Consider the following 22,513-nt stretch of genomic DNA (forward strand, 5'->3'; position numbering starts at 1 on the left):
CCTGGCAAGCTGGGGGATAAATTAAGCCCTGGATGGGGAGGTGGGTAGGGAGGCAGCTTAGGGCCAGGGGTGATGAGGGGGGAACGAGTCCAGGGACCGGAGGCCTGCAGCTGCACAGCCCGATGAGTCTGGGGCCGGAGGACGCGGTGGAGGCCTTGGGAAATGTGCAGGGGTGTTGAGCTTGGGGCCGGCAGTCATTGCCACATGGCTGGGGGCCGGATCATGTGGCCCCATGGGTCAAAGTCCAAAACCCTGCGGACCAAAACCCTGAGGCTGGGTGTCAGATCACATGGCCAGAGCTCGGGGCCAGAGGAGGCAGCAGGTGGGGGGGCGGGGTGAGCATGGCGCCAGGGCTGGGGTCAGGGCTCAAAGCCTGTGGCCAGGGTATGGAGCTTGCCACCACACGGCTGGAGCCTGCCACCTGCCACCCCAGATCTGAAGCCCAAGCCCTGCCAGGCCTGCCTGCTCCTCCAGCATTTGTGGCTCCAGAGGGGGCAGGGCCCAATCCCTACTGGCTGCCATGGGAGGGGCAACTGCTTTGCCCCCCCCAACCCATCACCACCCTGGAGGCTGCAGCCACACGAAAAGCCCCTGGTGGCCGCATGAGGCCATGGTGGCAGCATTTGAGAAACACTACCCTAGAACACTGAGGTTATAAATTATAACTAAATAACAATACAAATCCCTCAAAGATCGCATTTAAGGCACACATGCTTACCCACCCATGTGGAGACACTGAACAAAGTACAAGTGACCACACAGGGTTTGACTGCTGAGAACTTCACTTTGAAAATAAGAATTAGCTCAGTATTCTAAACTGTAGCTTACAGAATGAACTAAGTCTAGGTAGCAGAGGGAGATAGAGTGGAAAAATAATTCAGAGCAGGAGTACAGTGTATAAAAGGTTTACTATTCCATTCATACTTCTCACACATCTTTTAAATATGCTTTTCTTAGAAAAATCAAGAAATTGCAGGGATAAAAGTGCTTTTCAAATTAAATTTCTACCAAGCCTAGTACAGTTGGGGTTAGAACCACAACTATGTAAACATGGCACCTTCTTGATCCAGAGATCTGCTCCCTATTTAATATAATACCATTTTACTTTAGGGGCCAGACTGTGATCCCCTTTCCCTTCCTGAGAAATTCCTTAACTCCACAAGCAGTTCCACTGACTTCAATGTAATGAAAGGTAATATGAGTAAGGGGTATCACAATCTGGCCCTTACTATCCAAGGTAGGTTTATATTGCTCTTTACTCCTGTTGGGGGTGTTAATCCATGCTAGCATTTGACAGCTCTTTGCTGAGAGACACAAGGTTGATGAGCTAATATCTTTTATTGGACCAACATCTGTCTGAGAGAGAGAGAGAGAGAGAGAGGCTTTCAAGCCACACAGGGTATTTCTACACTGCAATTAGATACCTATGGCTGGCCCATGGCAGCTGATTCCGGGGCTGCAGGGCTGTTTAACTGCAATGTAGACTTCTGGGGTAGGGCTACAGCCTGAGCTCTGGGACCCTCCCCCTCACAGGGTCCTAGAGCTCAGCAGCCCCGCAGCCTGAGCCCCAGGAGCCTGAGTCAGCCAGAGGTGTCCAACTGCAATGCAGACATTCCCAGGTCTGAAGAAGAGCTCTGTGGGTAAGGTACTCCCAGGGTCACAGCTAAATGCAAGGTGGAACAGACTGTTCAGAATAAGTAGGTAGCACATATTGTAAGGGACCATTCAAGGTGGAGTGGCACATTAACATCTCTGCAGCCATTGGACAAAAAGGGGTTAGCAGGTTACAGATTGTTGTAATAAACCATAGATCCAGTGTCTCTGTTCAATCCATAATTTTTAGTGTCTAGCAGAGTTATGAATTTAAGCTCCCAGGCTCATCTTTTGAAAGCGTTGTGCAGGTTTCCTTTGAGGTTGGGGACTGATAGGTCAGATATAGAGTGACTGCTTTGTGAAAAGCGTTCACCCACAGCTGAGAAGGTGTTTTTGTCTTTTATCATTTTCCTGTGTGAGTTCAATGATTATCTGATTTCACACACATGGTTCCTATTGGGGCATTTAGTGCACTGTATGAGGTACACCACATGTTGTGATAAGCACATATAGGATTCATGGATCTTGAAAGGTATGTTGTGGGGGGTGTTGATCATTGTACCAGTGGAGATAAGTTTGCAGGTTTTGCATCTGTTGTTCTGGCAGGGTCTGGTGCCACTCCAAATTGCTCTGTCCTTGTCTGTGGGGAGTTTGCTCCAGATGATGAGCTCGAAGAGATTCAGGGGAGGAGGGGAGTTGCTTGAAGGCCAGAAGTGGGGGCTCCCCGGCCCAGGGTGGTGAGGCGTGGGTGGGCTCAGGCTTTGGACCCCACTCCTGGGGTTGTGTAGTAATTTTTGTTGTCAGAAGGGGATCACAGTGCAATGAAGTTTGAGAACCCCTGTGCTAAACAATCCGTTCCACCTTTCATTTTGCTGTCATTCTGGGAGTATCTTTCCCACACCTGAAGAAGAGCTCTGTTTGGCTTGAAAGCTTGTCTCTCATATAAGCAGAAGTTGGTCCAGTAAAAGATATTACCTCACCTGCCTTGTCTTTCTAATATCCTGGCACCAACATGGCTGCATAGCACTTTGCTTGGTCAGTTTCACTACTTTCCTTGTATAGCCAGTTCTTTCCATGGAGAAGGAACCTTTATAAATATCAGTAGGAGAACAGAGTCACTTTTGCAAAAAATAAAATAAAAAAAAATATTATTTTTTTAAATGTCTGTGCTATTTTGTGCAAACAAGTCCATTTTTAAAAAATAAAGTTCATTTGAAATTAAGACCAATTACCTCAACAAAGTTCTGAGACTAGACATATCTCCCACCCACTTCAAACTCGGCATATTATTGTTTTGTCAGTTCTGATAGGAGCTGCAACTAGTATTGAATACTGGAATACTAGTAGCTGAAAGCCTATGCACAGGGTGACCAGATAGCAAGTGTGAAAAATCAGGACAGGGCTGCGAGGCTATATAGGTGCCAATATTAGACAAAGCCTTGAATATCGGGACTGTCCCAAGAATCTTGGGACATCTGGTCACCCTACTTGTGCTGTCACATGGGTGTGCCAGTTGAGCGACTATCCACTACTAAGTAATCCACTATCTGTGCAGACTTCCTCACACAGCTAATGAAATTGTTATATGCAAATTAGCTGTAGAATTAGGGTAGTGATAGGCTGAGTTACCTCTGATATCACAATGGTCTAGGATTCTTGGCATAGCATAAATAAATGCCTTACTGTAGCCAAAAGCCTATGCTGTCACACAGGGGAAATTCATAAAGCCAAAAGGCCTAAGAATTTAAAAATTGGATAGTAACAGATCACGAATCCCAGTGATGATTGAACTTGGTGGAGTTCCGAACAAAAAGAGCTCTTTTGTAGCCGTTTCCATTGTTTCACACTGACTCAACAGACATTCTAGCCTTCAGAGTGACACACAGACAGAATGACAATCCTGGAATTTTATTATATAGATATGTTGAACTGGTTGTCATTAATATGGAGACTGTGAGGCTGGTAGCAGCATCTTCACCTCGATCAGTCTGTCTTTAAATAAATGATTGCAGTGTTGTTGTACTTGTGTTACTCCCAGGATATGAGAGAGATAAGGTAGGTGAGGCAGTATCTTTTACTGGATCAACTTCTGTTTGTGCAAGGTACAAGCTTCCAAGCTACACAGAGCCCTTCTTCAGATCAGACCCGAAGACAAGCTCTGCATTTAAAAGCTTGTACCTTGCACCAACAGAAGTTGGTCCAATAAAAGATTTTGCCTCACCTACCTTATCTCTTTTAATAAACGATTCCATCTAGGCCTATTCCACACAATCAACTTTATGGCCTGTTACTATATTTCAAATACATTAATGGAAAGCGAAGTAGGATCTGTGAATATTACTCCAATGACAGTAGTACAATACACTATTTTTTTCTTTGCTACAGCAAAGGAGCATAGAAAGATGCAGAGCTAAACAAACTGATAGAGAACGAATGTATGGTACTACTCAGGGCTGGTCTACGCTACCACATAAGTCAACGTAACTTACATCACTCAGGGGTATGAAAACGACACCCCCTGAGAAACGCAAGTTACAGTCACTTAAAGCGCTGTCCACACCGTGCTATGTCAGTGGGAGATGCTCTCCCGCCAACATAGCTTCCGCCTCCAGTGGAGTAATTAAGCCAGCGAGGGAGCACTCTCCCGTCGTCATAGCACGGACGGACACGATACAGCTGCTCCAACGTAGCGCGGTAGTGTAGATCTGCCCTTAGGTACTTATGTGGTCTAAAGAAAAGGAAAAAGAAACAGAAACAGTGTCCAATCATAAATTCCAGTATAAAGTGAGAACAACCCCTCTGGCAAGAAAAACAGCCCTACTTACAAAACAAAACTCCATCTCAAAGAGATACAGCCACTGTATTAAATATAAATAGAAGGTATGAATGTACCAAATGACTATGTGTAGTGCAAGTGACAGCAGAGGGCTGGTGTATTTGTCACTGAACATCGGAGTAAATAGTCTTTCTGTTGCAGATGTAACCAGTTAGTTGTTCCAACAAGCATTTTTGCATCTCAAGACAAAATTGCATATTGCTAGTTAACCATCTTAAAGGAAGATGAGCAGTTACTCCTTACTTTGGAAAATGGGTGAGGATTAGTGTTCGTTTCTCTTGAGGAAGCTTGTCTTTTTCCTGTCTAGCCTGCTCCAGGAGTTGCCGTCTCATAACAGTAAAGACGGCACGTAGCAGAGTTCTCCCAAAAACCTGTGTGGTTTCATATCGAGGTAGACTGTCACAGAACTGGGGAACATTGCAGTAACACAGCCACCTGCAGCAAAAAAGCCAGATAATTACCTCAACCTGTGAATAACCTGATGTGTCAAAACTACTAGCAACAAAAGAAGACAAAATGACTACACAAATCCATTTTAGGTCCCCTGCACATATAGCGAAGTAGCACTTGCATGGTCTGCCATTTCTCTGAAAATTGGGTAACTCCTTTCATGATCTTCCCAAACTCTCTCTAACCTTCAGACCCTGTAAAACACTCTTGCTACTGAACGAGATAGCATATCAGACATACCTTATCATAGCATATGTGCAGGGGGAATTTCACTTTTTTTATTAGGATTGACCAAATTTATCTAAACTTTCCAAGTCACTTTCTCTCACTAAATCTAATCCCAATACTCTCCTTAACTTACAAGTGACTCATTCCATAAAGGGTTCTGTATAGTCTATTAGCAGACCAATGTAAAAATTCAGCATTTTGTGTTACATCTCTCCAGGGGATGGATTGTGGCACTGAAGGGGGTAAGCAGCAGTACAGTTGACTATGTAGAGTCAATTTTATAATCAAGATTTACGTCTGAAGTGATATCATATCCCCTCATTTACGCACACTAATAATATGTGTCATCACTGTCACAAACAGATGGGGGAATAAAGACTACCAATACGGTGGTCTATTATGGAAGTCTATTACGTTATAAATTATTCTTATTAACTTAGGAATATTAATTTTTTTATCTGAAAACTTTTGCCTTTCCTCTTTAATACAGCTGATGGAATTGAAGTTTTGTAAAAGTGATAAAATTAAGATGATCAGTGTAAAGACAAAGTGCTCTGTTGATCTTGAACTGCAGTCCTTTCTAACCCCCTCCTTGGAGCATTTGTTATTATAGAAGACTAAGTGGCATCTCTGCTGCTAATCCAAAAAGAAACTATACTACTTTTTAAGAAAAATAAGTTTACAGAAATTAAAATATATTAGTTTTTTCCAATTAATAAGTCATTCCTTAGAATTCTGATGGAAATGGTGAAAATACACACATGAATTTTCATTTTAAAGAATCTAATAATGTCAGGTAACCAGTTGGCTCTCAAATATTTAAAGATGGTGTTAATTTGCACATTTCTCATACTTCAGTTTGAAACAGAGGCTTTGAAATGTCTAAATTTTTTTAAAGGTTTTTAAACAACAAGCTTCATGAACGTATAGTGCATGAAATGAAGCCTGACATTCCACTAAGCATCCAATCAGATTAAGAGTAATTATTAAATACAGCCCCAATTCTGTAAATAGAAGTGACAGCATGGCCTCTTATGATAGCATGGAACTTCATTGAAGCCAGTAGGTCTACAGGTAAAGACAATGGTTGTAAGAAATCTGGGTTGGTGCATCTAGCTACGGAATCAGCGCCTATATTCTGAAAGGGAAAACTGAAGCGAAGCATAGTTACCTTGTATAGTTCACTTTATAGCCAGCAATGTCATCATTAGGTGATCTCAATTTTCGCTGCAAAGGTGTCTCCAGATGCCAGTAGTTGATGCGGTTTAGAAACATTTTAGCCAGTTCAACTATCGTTTGCCTTTCCTTTGATGGTAGGTGGCTAAATTTGTACTGTACAAAATTATTCACTCCCTTAAAACAGAGGGTGAAAGTGATGATTATTTAACAATTCAGGCATAACCTTTTTCCCTGTGAGCACTATTAGCTTTTTTTCTTATAATAGAACTTATATTACAACACAGAGAAAACACATATTGGGTCGTTTGAAATATTTGCTCCTGTCAGAGGTGTAACCAAAGTATTGGTTCTGCTAAATGGAAAGTTATGCCTGCTCAAGTGTGTTTGATTCCATTTCCCTCTGGGACTGACAAAAGCATGTAACATACTAGCTAAGGTGTTGCCATCTGAGAAAGACTAGGCAGATGACCAATTGTGATTACTGTTACTGACTGGCCAAAACTGCATGCAAACTTAGCAGAATGTTTTGGCACAATCTGTCTGCCACTGAGTTGTCCACACTCAGCCCACTTACTGTTTACTTCACCGACCTGTTATGTCTTGTACTTTAGATTGTACATTTTTTGAGGCAAGGGCTGTCATTAACTATATGTTTGTACAGCTCCTAGCACAATGGAACCTTGCCCTGGCTGAGGCCTCCAGGTGTTATCACAATAGAAATGTCTATCAACAGTAGTGTGTATGTGTAACACAGTTTTCTGCTGGAAGGAATTCAGATCTGATTAAATATTTGTGGCATTAGCCTGCAAAGAGTATATACATCAACATGTTAGCGGATGTGGTGGAAGTCTGCATTTCAGAAACAAAGTCTCTGGGTTGTATCCCCCGATACTGTATGTGTACCATGTAGTCGTGGATTCATTAAACTCACAGGGTCAGACCAACCGAATCATTGGTGAGTCATACCAACACTTTCCTGTTTCTGCAAAATATAAGTTTTCACTTAAGAAAAAGAGTTTCTATTCCTTATGATTGAAAAGGCACCCTTTCACGGAAATCCATTCCAATTCTGCATTCTGGTGTCAGCAGACAGACTAAAGCAATAGCTCTAGGAGAGGCATATGCTTCCTGCAATCATCCCCATGACAGAACAATGCCAAAATGGTTTCAGGAGGTCAGCAGAGGGCAGAAACAACCCTTTCTTCCTCCTCCCCATCTCTGCAGGAGGGAGCCAAACAAGGGGTCTGCCCTCATCCCAATCATCCAATGGCAGCAGGGAAGGGTGAGACAGGCTCAGAATTCAAACTCTGTTAGATCCAAGCCATGCCCTTTGCCCCCAAGAGGGAAGAGAGGCACCAGTGGGAGCCTAAGTTCCCCCCTTTCCCTCTTCCTCACCCACACGGAGGGGGAAAGGGTGGCATGCATGTCCCCATCACTCCGAGACCCACCAATGACACATCTCACTAGCAGTGCAGATGAGCATTAGTGCTGAAGACTACAGATAAAGATTTAAGGAGAGATATTGTTAACAATATTTAATTCCGGATCATGTAAGCAAAAACTTCCAGCTACTTTTGAAGTGTGGGTGGAGCTTGGAGTACTTCTACCTTACTCCTGTTTATACAGTGTGTTATTTCTTCATGAATTGCCTGTACTGCGTATACACATCACTTCACTCTTTATATTACCCCTGTCATAAATATAAAGGGAAAGGTAACCACCTTTCTGTATACAGTGCTATAAAATCCCTCCTGGCCAGAGGCAAAATCCTTTCACCTGTAAAGGGTTAAGAAGCTAAGGTAACCCCGCTGGCACCTGACCCAAAATGGACAAGATTCTTTCAAATCTGGAGGGGGCGGGGGAACAAAGGGTTTGGGCTGTCTGTGTGATGCTTTTGCCGGGAACAGATCAGGAATGTAAGCCTTACAACTCCTGTACAGTTAGTAAGTAATCGAGCTAGAAAATGCGTTAGATTTTCTTTTGTTTAATGGATTGTAAAATAAGCTGTGCTAGAGGGAATATATATTCCTGTTTTTGTGTCTTTTTGTAACTTAAGGTTTTGCCTAGAGGGATTCTCTATGTTTTGAATCTGATTACCCTGTAAGGTATTTACCATCCTGATTTTACAAAGTGATTCTTTTACCTTTTCTTTAATTAAAATTCTTCTTTTAAGAACCTGATTGATTTTTCATTGTTCTTAAGATCCAAGGGTTTGGGTCTGTGTTCACCTGTACCAATTGGTGAGGATTATTATCAAGCCTTCCCCAGGAAAGGGGGTGTAGGGCTTGGGGGGATATTTGGGGGAAAGACTTCTCCAAGTGGTCTCTTTCCCTGTTCTTTGTTTACATCGCTTGGTGGTGGCAGCATACTGTTCAAGGACAAGGCAAAGTTTGTACCTTGGGGAAGTTTTTAACCTAAGCTGGTAAGAATAATCTTAGGGGATCTTTCATGCAGGTCCCCACATCTGTACCCTACAGTTCAGAGTGGTGAAGGAACCTTGACAACCCCTTTAATAAACACTCAAAGAGAATTAAAATGTGTCATTAAAATAAACTGCCACAATTCATACTCTTACAAACAAAAAAATAGCATTGCTGCCTTAGCAAATGTTTAATGTGTGACTTAGATTCTTTTATTTTATAACAATCCAGAATTTACTAGAAAATATTGTTCATTTGACATGAAATCCTTTCAGAATAAACTGTAAAGAGAATTACCCCTCGTATCAACCCAGAGAGATTTCTTAACCCAATTAACCAAAAGGAAAACTTAAAGTGCTTTACTGCTAAAAAAAGAAGTTCTGTACAAAATGTATATTTTAGAGAGTAGGAGTATATAACATTATGTACACTAATTCTTTTTTGAAATAAGAAATTTAGTACATAACATTATGTACACTCTAATTAGTCCTAAAAAACAAGGAATGCCGCTATGAAGAGTGTTATTTTACTGAGTTATGATAAGCAAACTCAAAGAAACATTTACACAGTGTGCCAGTTTAAAATAGGCTATGTAATAAAAGAGTATACTTTCCATTAAGCCACAGATTGCTTGAAAGATATTCAGGCCCTGATTCAGCATAGTTTTCAAGCACGTGAGCAGTCTCATTGAAGTTAACAGAACTGCTCGTGTGGTTGAAGATAAGCACATGCTTATGTATCTTGCTGAATCAAAATCTCAGTTTCTGTGTATGTTATCTATCTATCCATGTATTCATAAAGGCACCAACTAATGTTGGTTTTCTTTCAGTTGTTTCTGCTTTGTAATCCTGGGGTGAAATCCAGGCCCCACTGAATTCAATGGCAAAACTCCCACTGATCTCAATAGCACCAGATCTCATGCGCCCTCCCCCAAGGCCTCACCCTCACTCCACCTCTTGCCACTCCCGCTCCACCCCTTCCCTGAGGCCATGCCCTCACTCCTCTTTTGCCCCTGCTCCGCCATCTCCCCCAAGTGCCTCCCTCCCACCACCAAACAGCTGATCAGCAGGACTGGCTGAATAGCAGATGGGTGAAGGGTGGTTGAACAGCTGATCGGTGGGTTCTAAGCACCCACTATATTTTATCCATGGGTGCTCCAGCCCTAGAGTACCCGAAGAGTCGGTGCCTGTGATTCAAACTGAGAAAAAACATTCTAGATTACATTAAAATGTAAGTTGAATTGTAAAAATAATTCTGCAAAAACAAAGAGGAGTCCGTGTGCCACCTTAGAGACTAAAAAATTTATTTGGGCATAAGCTTTCGTGGGCTAAAACCCACTTCATTGGATGCATGGAGTGAAAAAAATACAGCAAGCAGTATATACATACAGCACATGAAAAGATGGGAGTTGCCTAACCAAGTGCGGGGTGGGTCAGTGCTAATGAGGCCAATTCAATCAGGGTGGATGTGGCCCATTCCCAAGAGTTGACAAGAAGGTGTGAGTATCAACAGAGGGAAAATTACTTTTTGTAGTGACCCAGCCACTCCCAGTCTTTATTCAGGCTTAATTTGATGGCGCCAGTTTGCAAATTAATAAAGACTGGGAGTGGATGGGTCACCACAAAAAGTAATTTTCCCTCTGCTGATTCTCACACTTTCTTGTCAATTGTTGGAAATGACCGATGTCCACCTTGATTGCATTGGCCTCGTTAGCACTACAAAAGTAATTTTCCCTCTCTTGATAGTCACCCCTTCTTGTCAACTGTTGAGAATAGGCCACTTCCACCTTAACTGAATTGGCCTCATTAGCACTGATCCCCCACTTGGTAAGGCAACTCTCATCTTTTCATGCGCTGTATATATATACTGCTTACTGTGTGTTTCACTCCATGCATCTGATGAAGTGGGTTTTAGCCCACGAGAGCTTATGCCCAAATAAATTTGTTAGTCGCTAAGGTGGCACACGGACTCCTCTTTGTTTCTGCTGATGCAGACTAACACGGCTACCGCTCTGAAAAATAATTCAATAATTGAACTGAAATACCCTTCCCAGGGGCTGGAGGGGAAACCATCCTCATGCAAACCTCAGATTCAACTTTGTTCAAAATGATGCAGGGAACTAATATTCACACATTGCCCAAATCCACTCATGTGGACTGCAGCAGGGTCATTGTTCACAGAAATCATCATATTCTGTTTTACCTGTTCAATACTGGGCTTCTCAAAGGGGGGGCTTTCCAAAGACCCTTCTACCACAGGTTTCCCCATCTGTAAGATGCACTTCCTCAAAAGCTATCAAAAAACAAATTTATTTTTAAATGGTTAACATCTTTATATAAACACTTGACAGTCAGTGAAATTTGTACTGGTACAACATATTATTATTGAAATATTTGCTAGTACATGTAATAAACTAAGTTTGCAGCTAAATTAACTTCAGAGTTAATTGCTTCGCCCTCTGAAATGCACCAAGAAAGGCTGTTCTGAGCCTGTGTATATAGTTAAAGTAGCTTCATTGTCAACTGGCTCTTCTTCTGACTTGTAATTAAGGAAAAAGAAAAGGAGTACTTGTGGCACCTTAGAGACTAACCAATTTATTTGAGCATGAGCTTTCGTGAGCTACAGCTCACTTGAGCTGTAGCTCACGAAAGCTCATGCTCAAATAAATTGGTTAGTCTCTAAGGTGCCACAAGTACTCCTTTTCTTTTTGCGAATACAGACTAACACGGCTGTTCCTCTGAAACCTGTAATTAAGGAAGATGCTGCTGATGGTTGGAAAGAAAACACATACCAAACGGGTGCTGACTTTGGACCAGACTCTGAAATCACTGGGAAGACTTCAGAAGTCAGGTACTGTACAACGTAAGGGTAGTAGAATCTAGTCCAAAATTAAAAACCTTATTACTACCTTGGAAAAAGGAGAGCTTACCCTACAAATTGTCTAAGTCAATACAAATATAATGGTCCATTAGGACAATAAAATTAATGTAAGTACAAATGAATGAAAAATATGACAAGATGCTACATGTGTATCTAAGGTTGCAGAAATACAATTGTATGATGTTGCATTTTGAGAAAAATCTTCATCTTACCTTGAACAGGGAGAAGTAAACTTGTTTTGTATCTGCATCTTCTTCTTTGTGGACACAGGTGAAGAGATATTCCACATCCAACACGATCCCCAACAGCCTATTAATTTCTTCTTCAGACACATTCTCCAGGTGAGAAACATGAGCAGCTAAACAAAATAAAAATCCAAACATTGTGAAAAAAAATAGCTGGTAGGATGGCATTCTATGGTCAATAAGACATAATTTCAAAGACAACACAAAGGACGACTCTTGCAACCATGACCACCATTACCACTTAAACAGCACCTTTCATCAGAAGAACCTGAAGGCACAGACTCCATATGGACAATTTTTATAACAGTTTACAGCTGAGACACTACAGCACAGAGATAAGTGACTTATACAAACTCACGCAAGTCCGTGGCCATGCTGAGAACAGAACCCACAAATCCTGTCTGCTACTGCCTTACTCTACCAGCAGATTGCGCTTCCACTATTTATGTAACTCACACTAACGCAGGTTAGTTCTCTTTCTCTCTTTAGTGTCTAGGTTATGTACAGAGATAATGAGTATGCTACTGCCTCCAACCTAATGGATCTGGTCCTAGAGCTACATAGTAGCGGCTCATGATTTTTAACTCAGGGATCCCAAGTTCAATCCCCACAGTGGCAATTTACCAGTGGCAATTTAACCAGCAATGAGAGAAAAATTCCTGCTCACAAATGAAAATTTCTTGCTTTAAAGCAGGCACCAGTAAGTATGTTTCTACTTATATAGTATCAAGTTCCAAGGATTCACAGTGTGGGTCATATTTACAATGCTCCTCCTGCTGCATGTTCTACATACCCTTCCAAGCAGAAGCTTTAGGGAAGGTGGTTTTCAAATGCAGGACCATATTTACAAAAGCCCGTCTTTCCTTTTAGCACCTGCAAAACGCAAGCATCATTTTGCACTTGCAATTTCTTTGAGGCTGCAGTTTTGTAAGTGCAAAGAGGGAAATCCACTGAAAGGTGGTCTCAAAACTTTGCCTCAAAAGTACCTGCAGGAAGACAGAGAAGTTAAACCTGAAAAAAAATATTTTTGGTTCACCAAAAATGGTAAGTGGTCTTAACTGGCTCTAAGGCAAGAGTCCCTCCCCATTCCTCCCCACAACTAGCACAGTGTCTTCTACAGGTCTCTCCTAGCTCCTAGAAACTGGCTAGGGTTTTCAGGGTTATATCCATGATAAGGATTTGAAAGATGCATTTTCAATTAACAAAGACAGAACAATGATAAGCATGATAAAAGCCACTAGCTTCCATTCCATTAGATTAGTAAAATTAATCCATAAAGACTGAAGAAATTAAATTACTTTAAATTACTAAAGTTTTAAGTGGCCTGTACCTCAAATCTTCTCACCTATTTCTAGGCACATGATGAATAAAAGCTCAAAAACAGCTCAGTGACTTCTGGTCTGGCCTGGTCCCCCAGTGTTTAAGGATTCCCCTTCCCCTTTTATCAAGGATGATGTCTTTTGACGAAACATGAAGTGAACAGACTCCTGAAACATGCCAAACTGTCTCCATGACTACTACTGCCTTTGTAGTCATCTGGTCAAAGGAGACTGTTCACATATTATATACTTCTAAATATTCAGTCTGCCCTTCATCTGTAATCATAGAATATCAGGGTTGGAAGGGACCTCAGGAGGTCATCTAGTCCAACCCCCTGCTCAAAGCAGGACCAATCCCCAATTAAATCATCCCAGCCAGGGCTTTGTCAAACCTGACCTTAAAAACTTCAAAGGAAGGAGATTCTACCATCTCCCTAGGTAACGCATTCCAGTGTTTCACCACCCTCCTACTGAAAAAGTTTTTCCTAATATCCAACCTAAACCTCCCCCACTGCAACTTGAGACCATTACTCCTTGTCCTGTCCTCTTCTACCACTGAGAATAGTCTAGAACCATCCTCTCTGGAACCACCTCTCAGGTAGTTGAAAGCAGCTATCAAATCCCCCCTCATTCTTCTCTTCTGCAGACTAAACAATCCCAGTTCTCTCAGCCTCTCCTCATAAGTCATGTGTTCCAGACCCCTAATCATTTTTGTTGCCCTTCGCTGGACTCTCTCCAATTTATTCACATCCTTCTTGTAGTGTGGGCCCCAAAACTGGACACAGTACTCCAGATGAGGCCTCACCAATGTCGAATAGAGGGGGACGATCACGTCCCTCGATCTACTCGCTATGCCCCTACTTATACATCCCAAAATGCCACTGGCCCCCTTGGCAACAAGGGGACACTGCTGACTCATATCCAGCTTCTCGTCCACTGTCACCCCTAGGTCCTTTTCCGCAGAACTGCTGCCTAGCCATTCGGTCCCTAGTCTGTAGCTGTGCATTGGGTTCTTCCGTCCTAAGTGCAGAACCCTGCACTTACCCTTATTGAACCTCATCAGATTTCTTTTGGCCCAATCCTCCAATTTGTCTAGGTCCCTCTGTATCCTATCCCTGACCTCCAGCGTATCTACCACTCCTCCCAGTTTAGTATCATCCGCAAATTTGCTGAGAGTGCAATCCACACCATCCTCCAGATCATTTATGAAGATATTGAACAAAACCGGCCCCAGGACCGACCCCTGGGGCACTCCACTTGACACCGGCTGCCAACTAGACATGGAGCCATTGATCACTACCCGTTGAGCCCGACAATCTAGCCAACTTTCTACCCACCTTATAGTGCATTCATCCAGCCCATACTTCTTTAACTTGCTGACAAGAATACTGTGGGAGACCGTGTCAAAAGCTTTGCTAAAGTCAAGAAACAATACATCCACTGCTTTCCCTTCATCCACAGAACCAGTAATCTCATCATAGAAGGCGATTAGATTAGTCAGGCATGACCTTCCCTTGGTGAATCCATGCTGGCTGTTCCTGATCACTTTCCTCTCATGTAAGTGCTTCAGGATTGATTCTTTGAGGACATGCTCCATGATTTTTCTGGGGACTGAGGTGAGGCTGACTGGCCTGTAGTTCCCAGGATCCTCCTTCTTCCCTTTTTTATAGATTGGCACTACATTAGCCTTTTTCCAGTCATCCGGGACTTCCCCCGTTCGCCACGAGTTTTCAAAGATAATGGCCAATGGCTCTGCAATCACAGCCGCCAATTCCTTTAGCACTCTCGGATGCAACTCGTCCGGCCCCATGGACTTGTGTACGTCCAGCTTTTCTAAATAGTCCCTAACCACCTCTTTCTCCACAGAGGGCTGGCCATCTATTCCCCATGTTGTGATGCCCAGCGCAGCAGTCTGGGAGCTGACCTTGTTCATGAAGACAGAGGCAAAAAAAGCATTGAGTACATTAGCTTTTTCCACATCCTCTGTCACTAGGTTGCCTCCATCATTCATTAAGGGGCCCACACTTTCCCTGGCTTTCTTCTTGTTGCCAACATACCTGAAGAAACCCTTCTTGTTACTCTTGACATCTCTCGCTAGCTGCAGCTCCAGGTGTGATTTGGCCCTCCTGATTTCATTCCTACATGTTAATTCTGGACTTTTATTTTTGTGAAAAAAGGAAATTTACTATTTGTTAAGGCAGGACAATGTGACTGGCATTATACTAGTCAAAGGAAATTACAGTCGCTGCTCTGAGGAGCTCACAACTTAAGAGCCCAATACTGCAAAACTTAAGCACCTCAGTAATTCTACTCACTGAAGTAGTCCCACTGAACTCTATGGCATAACCCACTTGCTGTAAAATTATTCATGTTATCCTAGGAGTGAAATATGGTTAGTATTGCGAAGGCATTTCCATCATATGCTCCTGTTCTCAAGCACTTATGACTTCAAAGAAGGAAACGCCCTTTGAGTTGAAATTCCTTATTTTTTGTCAGCTCAGAGGTGATGTTTTGTTTTGGAAAGTTTAATCAGTTCTTGGAAATCCATTGACTTCAGTGGATTTTTTACAGATGCAATTGAAAGCAGACTTTGGTGCAAGATATTGGTGCAAAAGCAGTGTTTGCAATATGATCTCTTATGTCCCTAACATTCTCCAGCTGAAAGTGAGATAGTCATCAGAAGTTATCTTCTTTAATTTAAAAATATTTTGAGTTCCAGGCAGAGTAAAATGCTTCCAATTTTGTCTTCCAACAAGATATGAAAGTTTAATACTTCCAGCTGTCAGTTCTGATTTTGCTAATGTAATGAATTTTCACTTCAAGATCAGCAGCACGTTAAAAATTGATAGCATTGTAAAAAACACATACACACGCGCACCTTGGAATCAACCAACAACTAGAGCATATCAGCATTACAAGCCAGCTACATCCACTTCCTGTACAACTGCTATCATATATATTATCTTGACTTGTGTGTGGTCATATGTCAACACATAAAGTCGAACTAACCGCTATGTGATGAACCCAACAGTAAATTGCTTCAAACATATTAACAGTTTGTGTTTACCACAGATTGCCATTTCTGTATTATTGGTGTGAACACTTTTTTAAATCATCATATCAGTCTAGTGGACTGTTTAAAATTATGTTTTGGTCACCCACCTCTAAAGGGCAAATACTAAAGCCCATCTATAAAGAAATGCTTCCTTCCCTCCACTGGTACCAAATACGGAGTAACTGACCCAGAGCTGTGTAATCCCCATCAGCTGCACTATCCAATCAGTACCAGCAAGAAGGCAATTCTCCACAAGTGTGTCACTGCTTACATCCTTCTGCAGCAGCCAGTGGTGACTAACCCACAAACATCAGTTGCCATAAAGGAGAGAGTCTACCAGCCAAACAAGGTGCATCAGGGAAATGTGGTTATCCCCACATAGTAAAAATATAAAAATCATGCACAATACAGTAACTTGGTTCACAAGTAGATAGATCAAAAAACTGAGTTGAAGACCCCAATGGAGAAATCCAGATTATTCCAGATTCAGTGTGTTCTTAATTAAAAACAACTGCAGCTGTTCTGATGCTGCAGAGAGTCTGTTTTGTACGGAATACACCATAGTAGAATTTAGAAGTGCCTAAGTGCATAACATAAGCACTTTTTATCTACAGCCTCGGAGAAGTTCTAAATTTGTATTTAATAGAAGATTCAGTGTTATTAATTCATTAATTATTAGTATTACTGAGAAAACAGAACAAATTGTCTAACTAGGATCCCAATTTGTTACTCTCTACCCTTTTAATATACCCAAGAATAAATCCCAGGAACTACCACACAATATACACAGTAGGGTTTAAGACATTGCAGATTCTTCCATGAAGTTTCCCACTTTAACCCTGTGTGTACTTGACAACTTGAAATCTAAGAATCTCATTCTCCTCTCACTTACAATTGATTTCAATTGAATTATACCTGATTTACACTGGTATAAGTGAGAAGCGTCTTTTAAATGAAGAAAAGCTTTAGCCATTATTTCTGGATCTATCACCCTAAAAAGAGCAACAAACTCAAGGTCCGAAGCATGCATACAAACACGTCTACAGTAGCTTGACAGAAGCTGCAAATGCTTTCTTCAGCAATCTAACAGAAAAGAAATATGCACCAATATCATAAGAATGCCTAGTAGTAAAACCAGCAGTGGTGATGAAAGCTACTCAGACTTTCCTTTGGTAGATGAGCAGAACTGTTATTTCTGTTTCAGAATGTCCACACAGGTGTTTGCACCGATTTAATTAAATCGGTTTAAAGTCAGGCCTTGTTATTCCAGTGTAAATCTGTATGTGGATTGTTGTATCAATTTACATGGAATAAATGGGCTAAAGCTGTTAACACAACCTACTCACTGTCCAACATTAAACAGCACTAAACAAGGTTCAGAGTTTGGCCTATAGAGACCTCTGCCTCCTTAGTATCATGGCAAACACATCATTAAGGATTATTTTAACCTTTTATTACAGATAAAGAAGAAAAACAGTTAAAGCATTTAAAATGTTAAAATTAAAGCCATATTTAATACTTCACAACATCCCTTGTTCCCTTTAGCTGGAAAGAGTCTTAAAAGGAAAAAAAAACATATTTGACACTCTCTGGTAGATGATTTAAAGATGGTGGTAACTGTCCTTTGGGGGAAAAAGAAGTAGTTAATTCAGATGAGTTGGAGTCGTTGCTGCTGCTGTTAAAGTCCAATCCCATTTTATCTCAGGTGGCGTTTGGGATTCAGCTGGAGCTGATACGGGTAATGATGTCATCTGGATCCTTCTCTCTGGCCTGATCTGGTCAGATCATTGCTTAGGATTAGGACAAAGAAGATCCAGGAGATGGTGGGGCATGGCAGCCATGATAGTGAAGCTCACTCCTGTAGTCAATATCTGTTCTTCTCATTTTCCCCCCAAAGTCTCTTTCTTTAAGGATCCACAAAGAGAGAGATGGGTGAAATAACCCATCCCCTCTTTATTTTATCCACCAATTAGGCCTAATATCCGGCACACCAATCCTCTCCAGTTCTACATCTTCTGTTTTTACCAAGTATGATTTTAATACAGTCCTTGAACCATATCAGTAGGCCCTTTTATTTAGCCTAATTTAGTCTGTTTGGTTCTATTGCACCTGTTTATAAAACATTCACTGTCATAGGCAAAGACTTCTCCTCTGCCTCGTGGGTGCTCGACTCCCCGCCCCACCTCTTCTCGCCCCTGCACCGCCCTCACCCCACCCTGACTTTTTCCACCCCAGCCCCACCCCCTTCCTGCCCACAAAATAACCAGAAATAAGTCTAATTTAAGCAGATATAAGCATCCACAGTCTTTTGCATCTGATTAACTAAACCTTTAATTAAGCCAGTGAAACTGAATATAGACAAGTCCTGAGTGGGGAAGAGCCTACTGTGCATTGATGCCTGGGCTCCAGTGCTGAAAAAAATATAGGCACAAAAAGCCAACACTACATTTCCTAGAATAGTAGAGAAGTTTCTGCATAGTTATTTTTCAGAACTCACTTAGAAAGAGAGACAATAGTGCAGATGAAACACTTGAAATAGAGATATCTCATGACCTTTCAGGTTTTAAAAGAATTCAAGAGGGAAACATGCTGATCAGGGTGAGAGAAATAGGAAAAATGTCTTGAGAAGTATTTCTGAACAATGTTCACTTTTCCATGTTCGGTACAACTGAGTGGTAGGTGGCACTCGTTATTTATTTCCGTTATTCCGAACAAGGCATCATCCTCGTTAGGGATAGGACTTCATCTTTCTTCACTGTGGCAGTAATGAAAAAGAAACACTGCACCAGATATGGTCTGTAATGTTTATTCAAAAGTAACAACGTACTGCTTTTCCTGATTCTCAATGAGTGACCGAAGATTTTCATCGAAGAAGTCAGATCCTCAGAAGCGCTGAGCTCTTCTGAAAGGAGGTGAGCATCTTCAAATCCTACAGAAGATGTGGCTTAATGGCTCAGCACCTAACAGGATTAGGCAGCAGTGAAGAAATGCCTTCAGTATCCCAGAGCACAGTGTGAAAGGGTTTCATAACATAAATGAATTGAACTGCATATCCCAGAGGAAGCAAAAGTATGCTATACGTTGAGAAGTTAAATGAACTGCCTCGCTAAACATGCTGAACTCATGTGCTGCTATAAATTTGTTATTCCTCTCTTGCATGAAAGAAGAGATTTTGAACATAAATGAAAACAATGAATAAAGAAAAGCCCAGGAATAGGTTAAACAACAAAAGAACACACAAAAAGGAGAGCAGAGAGGTAAATAAATTCTCTACAGAAATTCTGCAGCGAATAACCCCTCAAAAGATACACTGGTTTACTTTTTTTAAAAATCACCTATTGTGATGATTTTACATAATTTAACAAAATTGCTGATTTTACTGATTTGTAATTTCAGGCCATATCTACACAACCAAAACAAGTTTCATTTTAAACAGTTCTGAAATTTGTTGTGTCCCAACTGTTATTAGCAGTGTTTCTTCTTGACTTCACGGTCAGAAAAACTATGCTACAACCATGTTAAGTAATCATGTTTTAGCTTAAGTAGCCACAAAGTTTCTAACTGTCCCTGATACATGGTGGTTTTTTTCTGGCCACACTGGTAAGGAATCATTATGTTGTAACCTGGTTGGGATACAACCATGTTTCACAATGGACTTAAACAGTCGTTTCTGTAGCACAGAGGTTGTTTATAACACAGCTTTAACCATAAAGGGAGACTGGTTCCAACACAGTTTCACACAATATGGTACAAGCATAGTTCCATTTGGTAGCGTACATGGACTTTTACCGTTAGCACTGTCCAGAGACAGTCACTGTCTCATCTGTACTACAAAAATGACCATGTTGTGAGACAACCATGCTGTAACTAGGTCACCTGACAGAGGTGAAATCGTAGCATAGACAGACCCCAAATGAGGCTGTAGTTTCAGAAGAATCACAACACAGATATCAGCCACAATATTGACAACAGGGGATGGAGGTGGCAGGGGCTAAATCTGTCTTTAAAAATCCGTTTAATCTAATCTAGGACTACAAACACTAAAATGCCTTAATCTTAGTCATATGATTATTGCATAGTCTCACTATAGGTCATCAGTGAAGGTAGACTATCGAAGATATGGTGCACCACAAAAGTCATTGGCCTCCTAAAGCCTGGAAAGGACCCAAGTCAAGCATCAAGCTATCGTCCCATATCATTATTGTCGGTGTGCTTCAAGGCACTGGAGCGCTTGGTCCTACAGCACATATTACCTGACGTGGAGAGAATTTTGAGCCCCGACCGAGCCGGCTTTCGCTGAGGCCGTAGCACGTGCGACCAAGTACTTGGGCTGACCACATTTGTTGAAAATGGCTTCCAGAGAAACTTGAAAACAGGCGCTGTTTTCATTGATCTAACAGCAGCATGTGATACGGCATGGCACACTGGCCTGCTAGTGAAGGTATCACAGGTCCTGCTACCTGGGCTCATAGGCATCACTGAACTGTTCCTCCACGATAGGCAGTTCAGAGTCCTCATGGGAGAGAAGACGAGTGCTTGGAGATGACAGAGCAATGGGTTACCCCAGGGCTCTGTGCTTTCTCCAACCCTGTTCAACCTTTACACCAGTGACCTGCCAACAATGGAGTCACAAAAGTTCATTTACGCAGATGACATTTGTTGTGGTACCCAGCCCTGGACGTTTCACGAGCTTGATGCCACCTTGAACTGGGACATTATACAGTTAGCTGACTACTGTAAGGCTTGGTGCCTTCAGTCAAGTGTCATAAAAACAGCCTCCAATTTGTTCCATCTTCATCACGCCAGCGCAACCTGAGAACTGAAAGTTTATCTCAATGGTCAGAAGGTGAAGCATGAAGTAGAACCGGTCTATTGAGGTGTAACCTTAGACCGCACACTGAGTTACCATGCCCACCTGAAGAAGACAGCAGCTAAAGTTAAGATGCACAACAATCTTCTTAGCAAACTGGCATGTTCGTCATGGGGTGCTCAAGCTCCAACTTTGCGGACGTCAGCTCTTGCTATCTCATATTCAGTGGCACAGTCCCGTGCACCAGTTTGGTGTCAATCATCACACACCAAACTGGTAGATACTCAGTTACATGCTGCCATGTGTATCATCTCTGACATCCTGTGTCCAACTCCATGGCTTCCAGTTCTGAGCAATATTGCTCCTCCTCATATCAGACAAGGGGTTGCCACTGGCAGGTTACTAGAGAAAGTATACGCCAACTCAAGCCTGCCACTGCACAATGGCCTTTTTAAACCACCAGCTGCACGTTTGCCTCACATTGCCCATTATGGTCTCATCCACCACACCAGGATGTTAGGGTGGAAACACTCTCGCGAGAGGAATGGATATCTGTTATAATCCCCAACCAGTGCCTCGTCACCAACTCCACAATCTGCCCACCTGGTTTTGACCTGCCCCATCCCCAATGGTCCCTGTTGAACAGGTTTCGGACCGGACAAGGTCTCTGTGCCACCAATCAGTATCGCTGGGGTTTTCGTGACAGCCCTTTGTGCAGCTGCGGCGCAACACAGACGATGATGCACATTGTCGATGAATGCCTGCTGACTAGGTTCAGCGGTGGCCCAGAAGAACTGCATCACGCCACTGAAGATGCCAACGCTTGGCTAGACGACTATGCACACGCTAAATAAATAACTATAGGGCAGAGTTAAAGTTGTTTGGTGAACTAACTTTGCGTTTTCATACCATAAAAATATCTGGATTTCTTTTAAGTTTAACCTTAATTCTGGATTTCCTGGTTTGTAGCACTTGTTTTTAAGATTATTTCCACATCTCTACCATATTTTACTCTAAATTCCTGATGCATACACCCAACCATAACTCCATCTTAATATAGTTTTTGTCTGGGAATAACAGAACATGTAATATTATGACCTAGGGTCTAAGAACATGGATTGCAAATCCAGGAGAAGCTAAATACTTACCTAGTGCATGACTACAGCTGCGACATGGTTCAGTAAGACTGACAATTGTCTGCTGCAAATCTGCCCTGGGAGGAGTAGGAGGTGGGTTAGGGTTTTTCCAGCCATTACATTTGCAAGATTCCTCAGCCTGAAATAAAAATAGACAGTTAATATATCTACCACACAACTAATGTATTTCATGTTTTCTAGAAATACACAGATATAAAGTAGAACTCATTACTTAAAAGCAGAGAATTCACAGTGATCTGTGGCGGCCCATAACTGCTTCCAGCTGGTCAGAAGATACCAGCTGAGAAAAAAGACAAGCACTCCAAACCACAGGCTAACTCCTCTACAGCAGGTCCTCACTC

The 22,513-nt window shown here is 42.0% G+C and overlaps 1 protein-coding gene across 8 annotated transcripts in view; it reads right to left on the minus strand.

Moving 5' to 3' along the window:
- Positions 1-22,513, minus strand: part of KAT2B (lysine acetyltransferase 2B) — an 80,948-nt gene that overhangs the window by 34,783 nt on the left and 23,652 nt on the right. For all 8 annotated transcript variants that reach the window (XM_073333503.2, XM_073333507.1, XM_073333502.2 and 5 more), the window contains 5 exons: positions 22,164-22,290; positions 11,799-11,944; positions 10,909-10,998; positions 6,279-6,460; positions 4,673-4,864 (listed from right to left, as the gene is read on the minus strand). In XM_073333503.2, coding sequence (XP_073189604.1) covers positions 4,673-4,864; positions 6,279-6,460; positions 10,909-10,998; positions 11,799-11,944; positions 22,164-22,290 — 737 coding nt within the window. The remainder of the gene's footprint in view (positions 1-4,672; positions 4,865-6,278; positions 6,461-10,908; positions 10,999-11,798; positions 11,945-22,163; positions 22,291-22,513) is intronic.

This window comes from Lepidochelys kempii, chromosome 2, assembly GCF_965140285.1.
Source record: "Lepidochelys kempii isolate rLepKem1 chromosome 2, rLepKem1.hap1, whole genome shotgun sequence".
Taxonomy (NCBI): Eukaryota; Metazoa; Chordata; order Testudines; family Cheloniidae; genus Lepidochelys; species Lepidochelys kempii.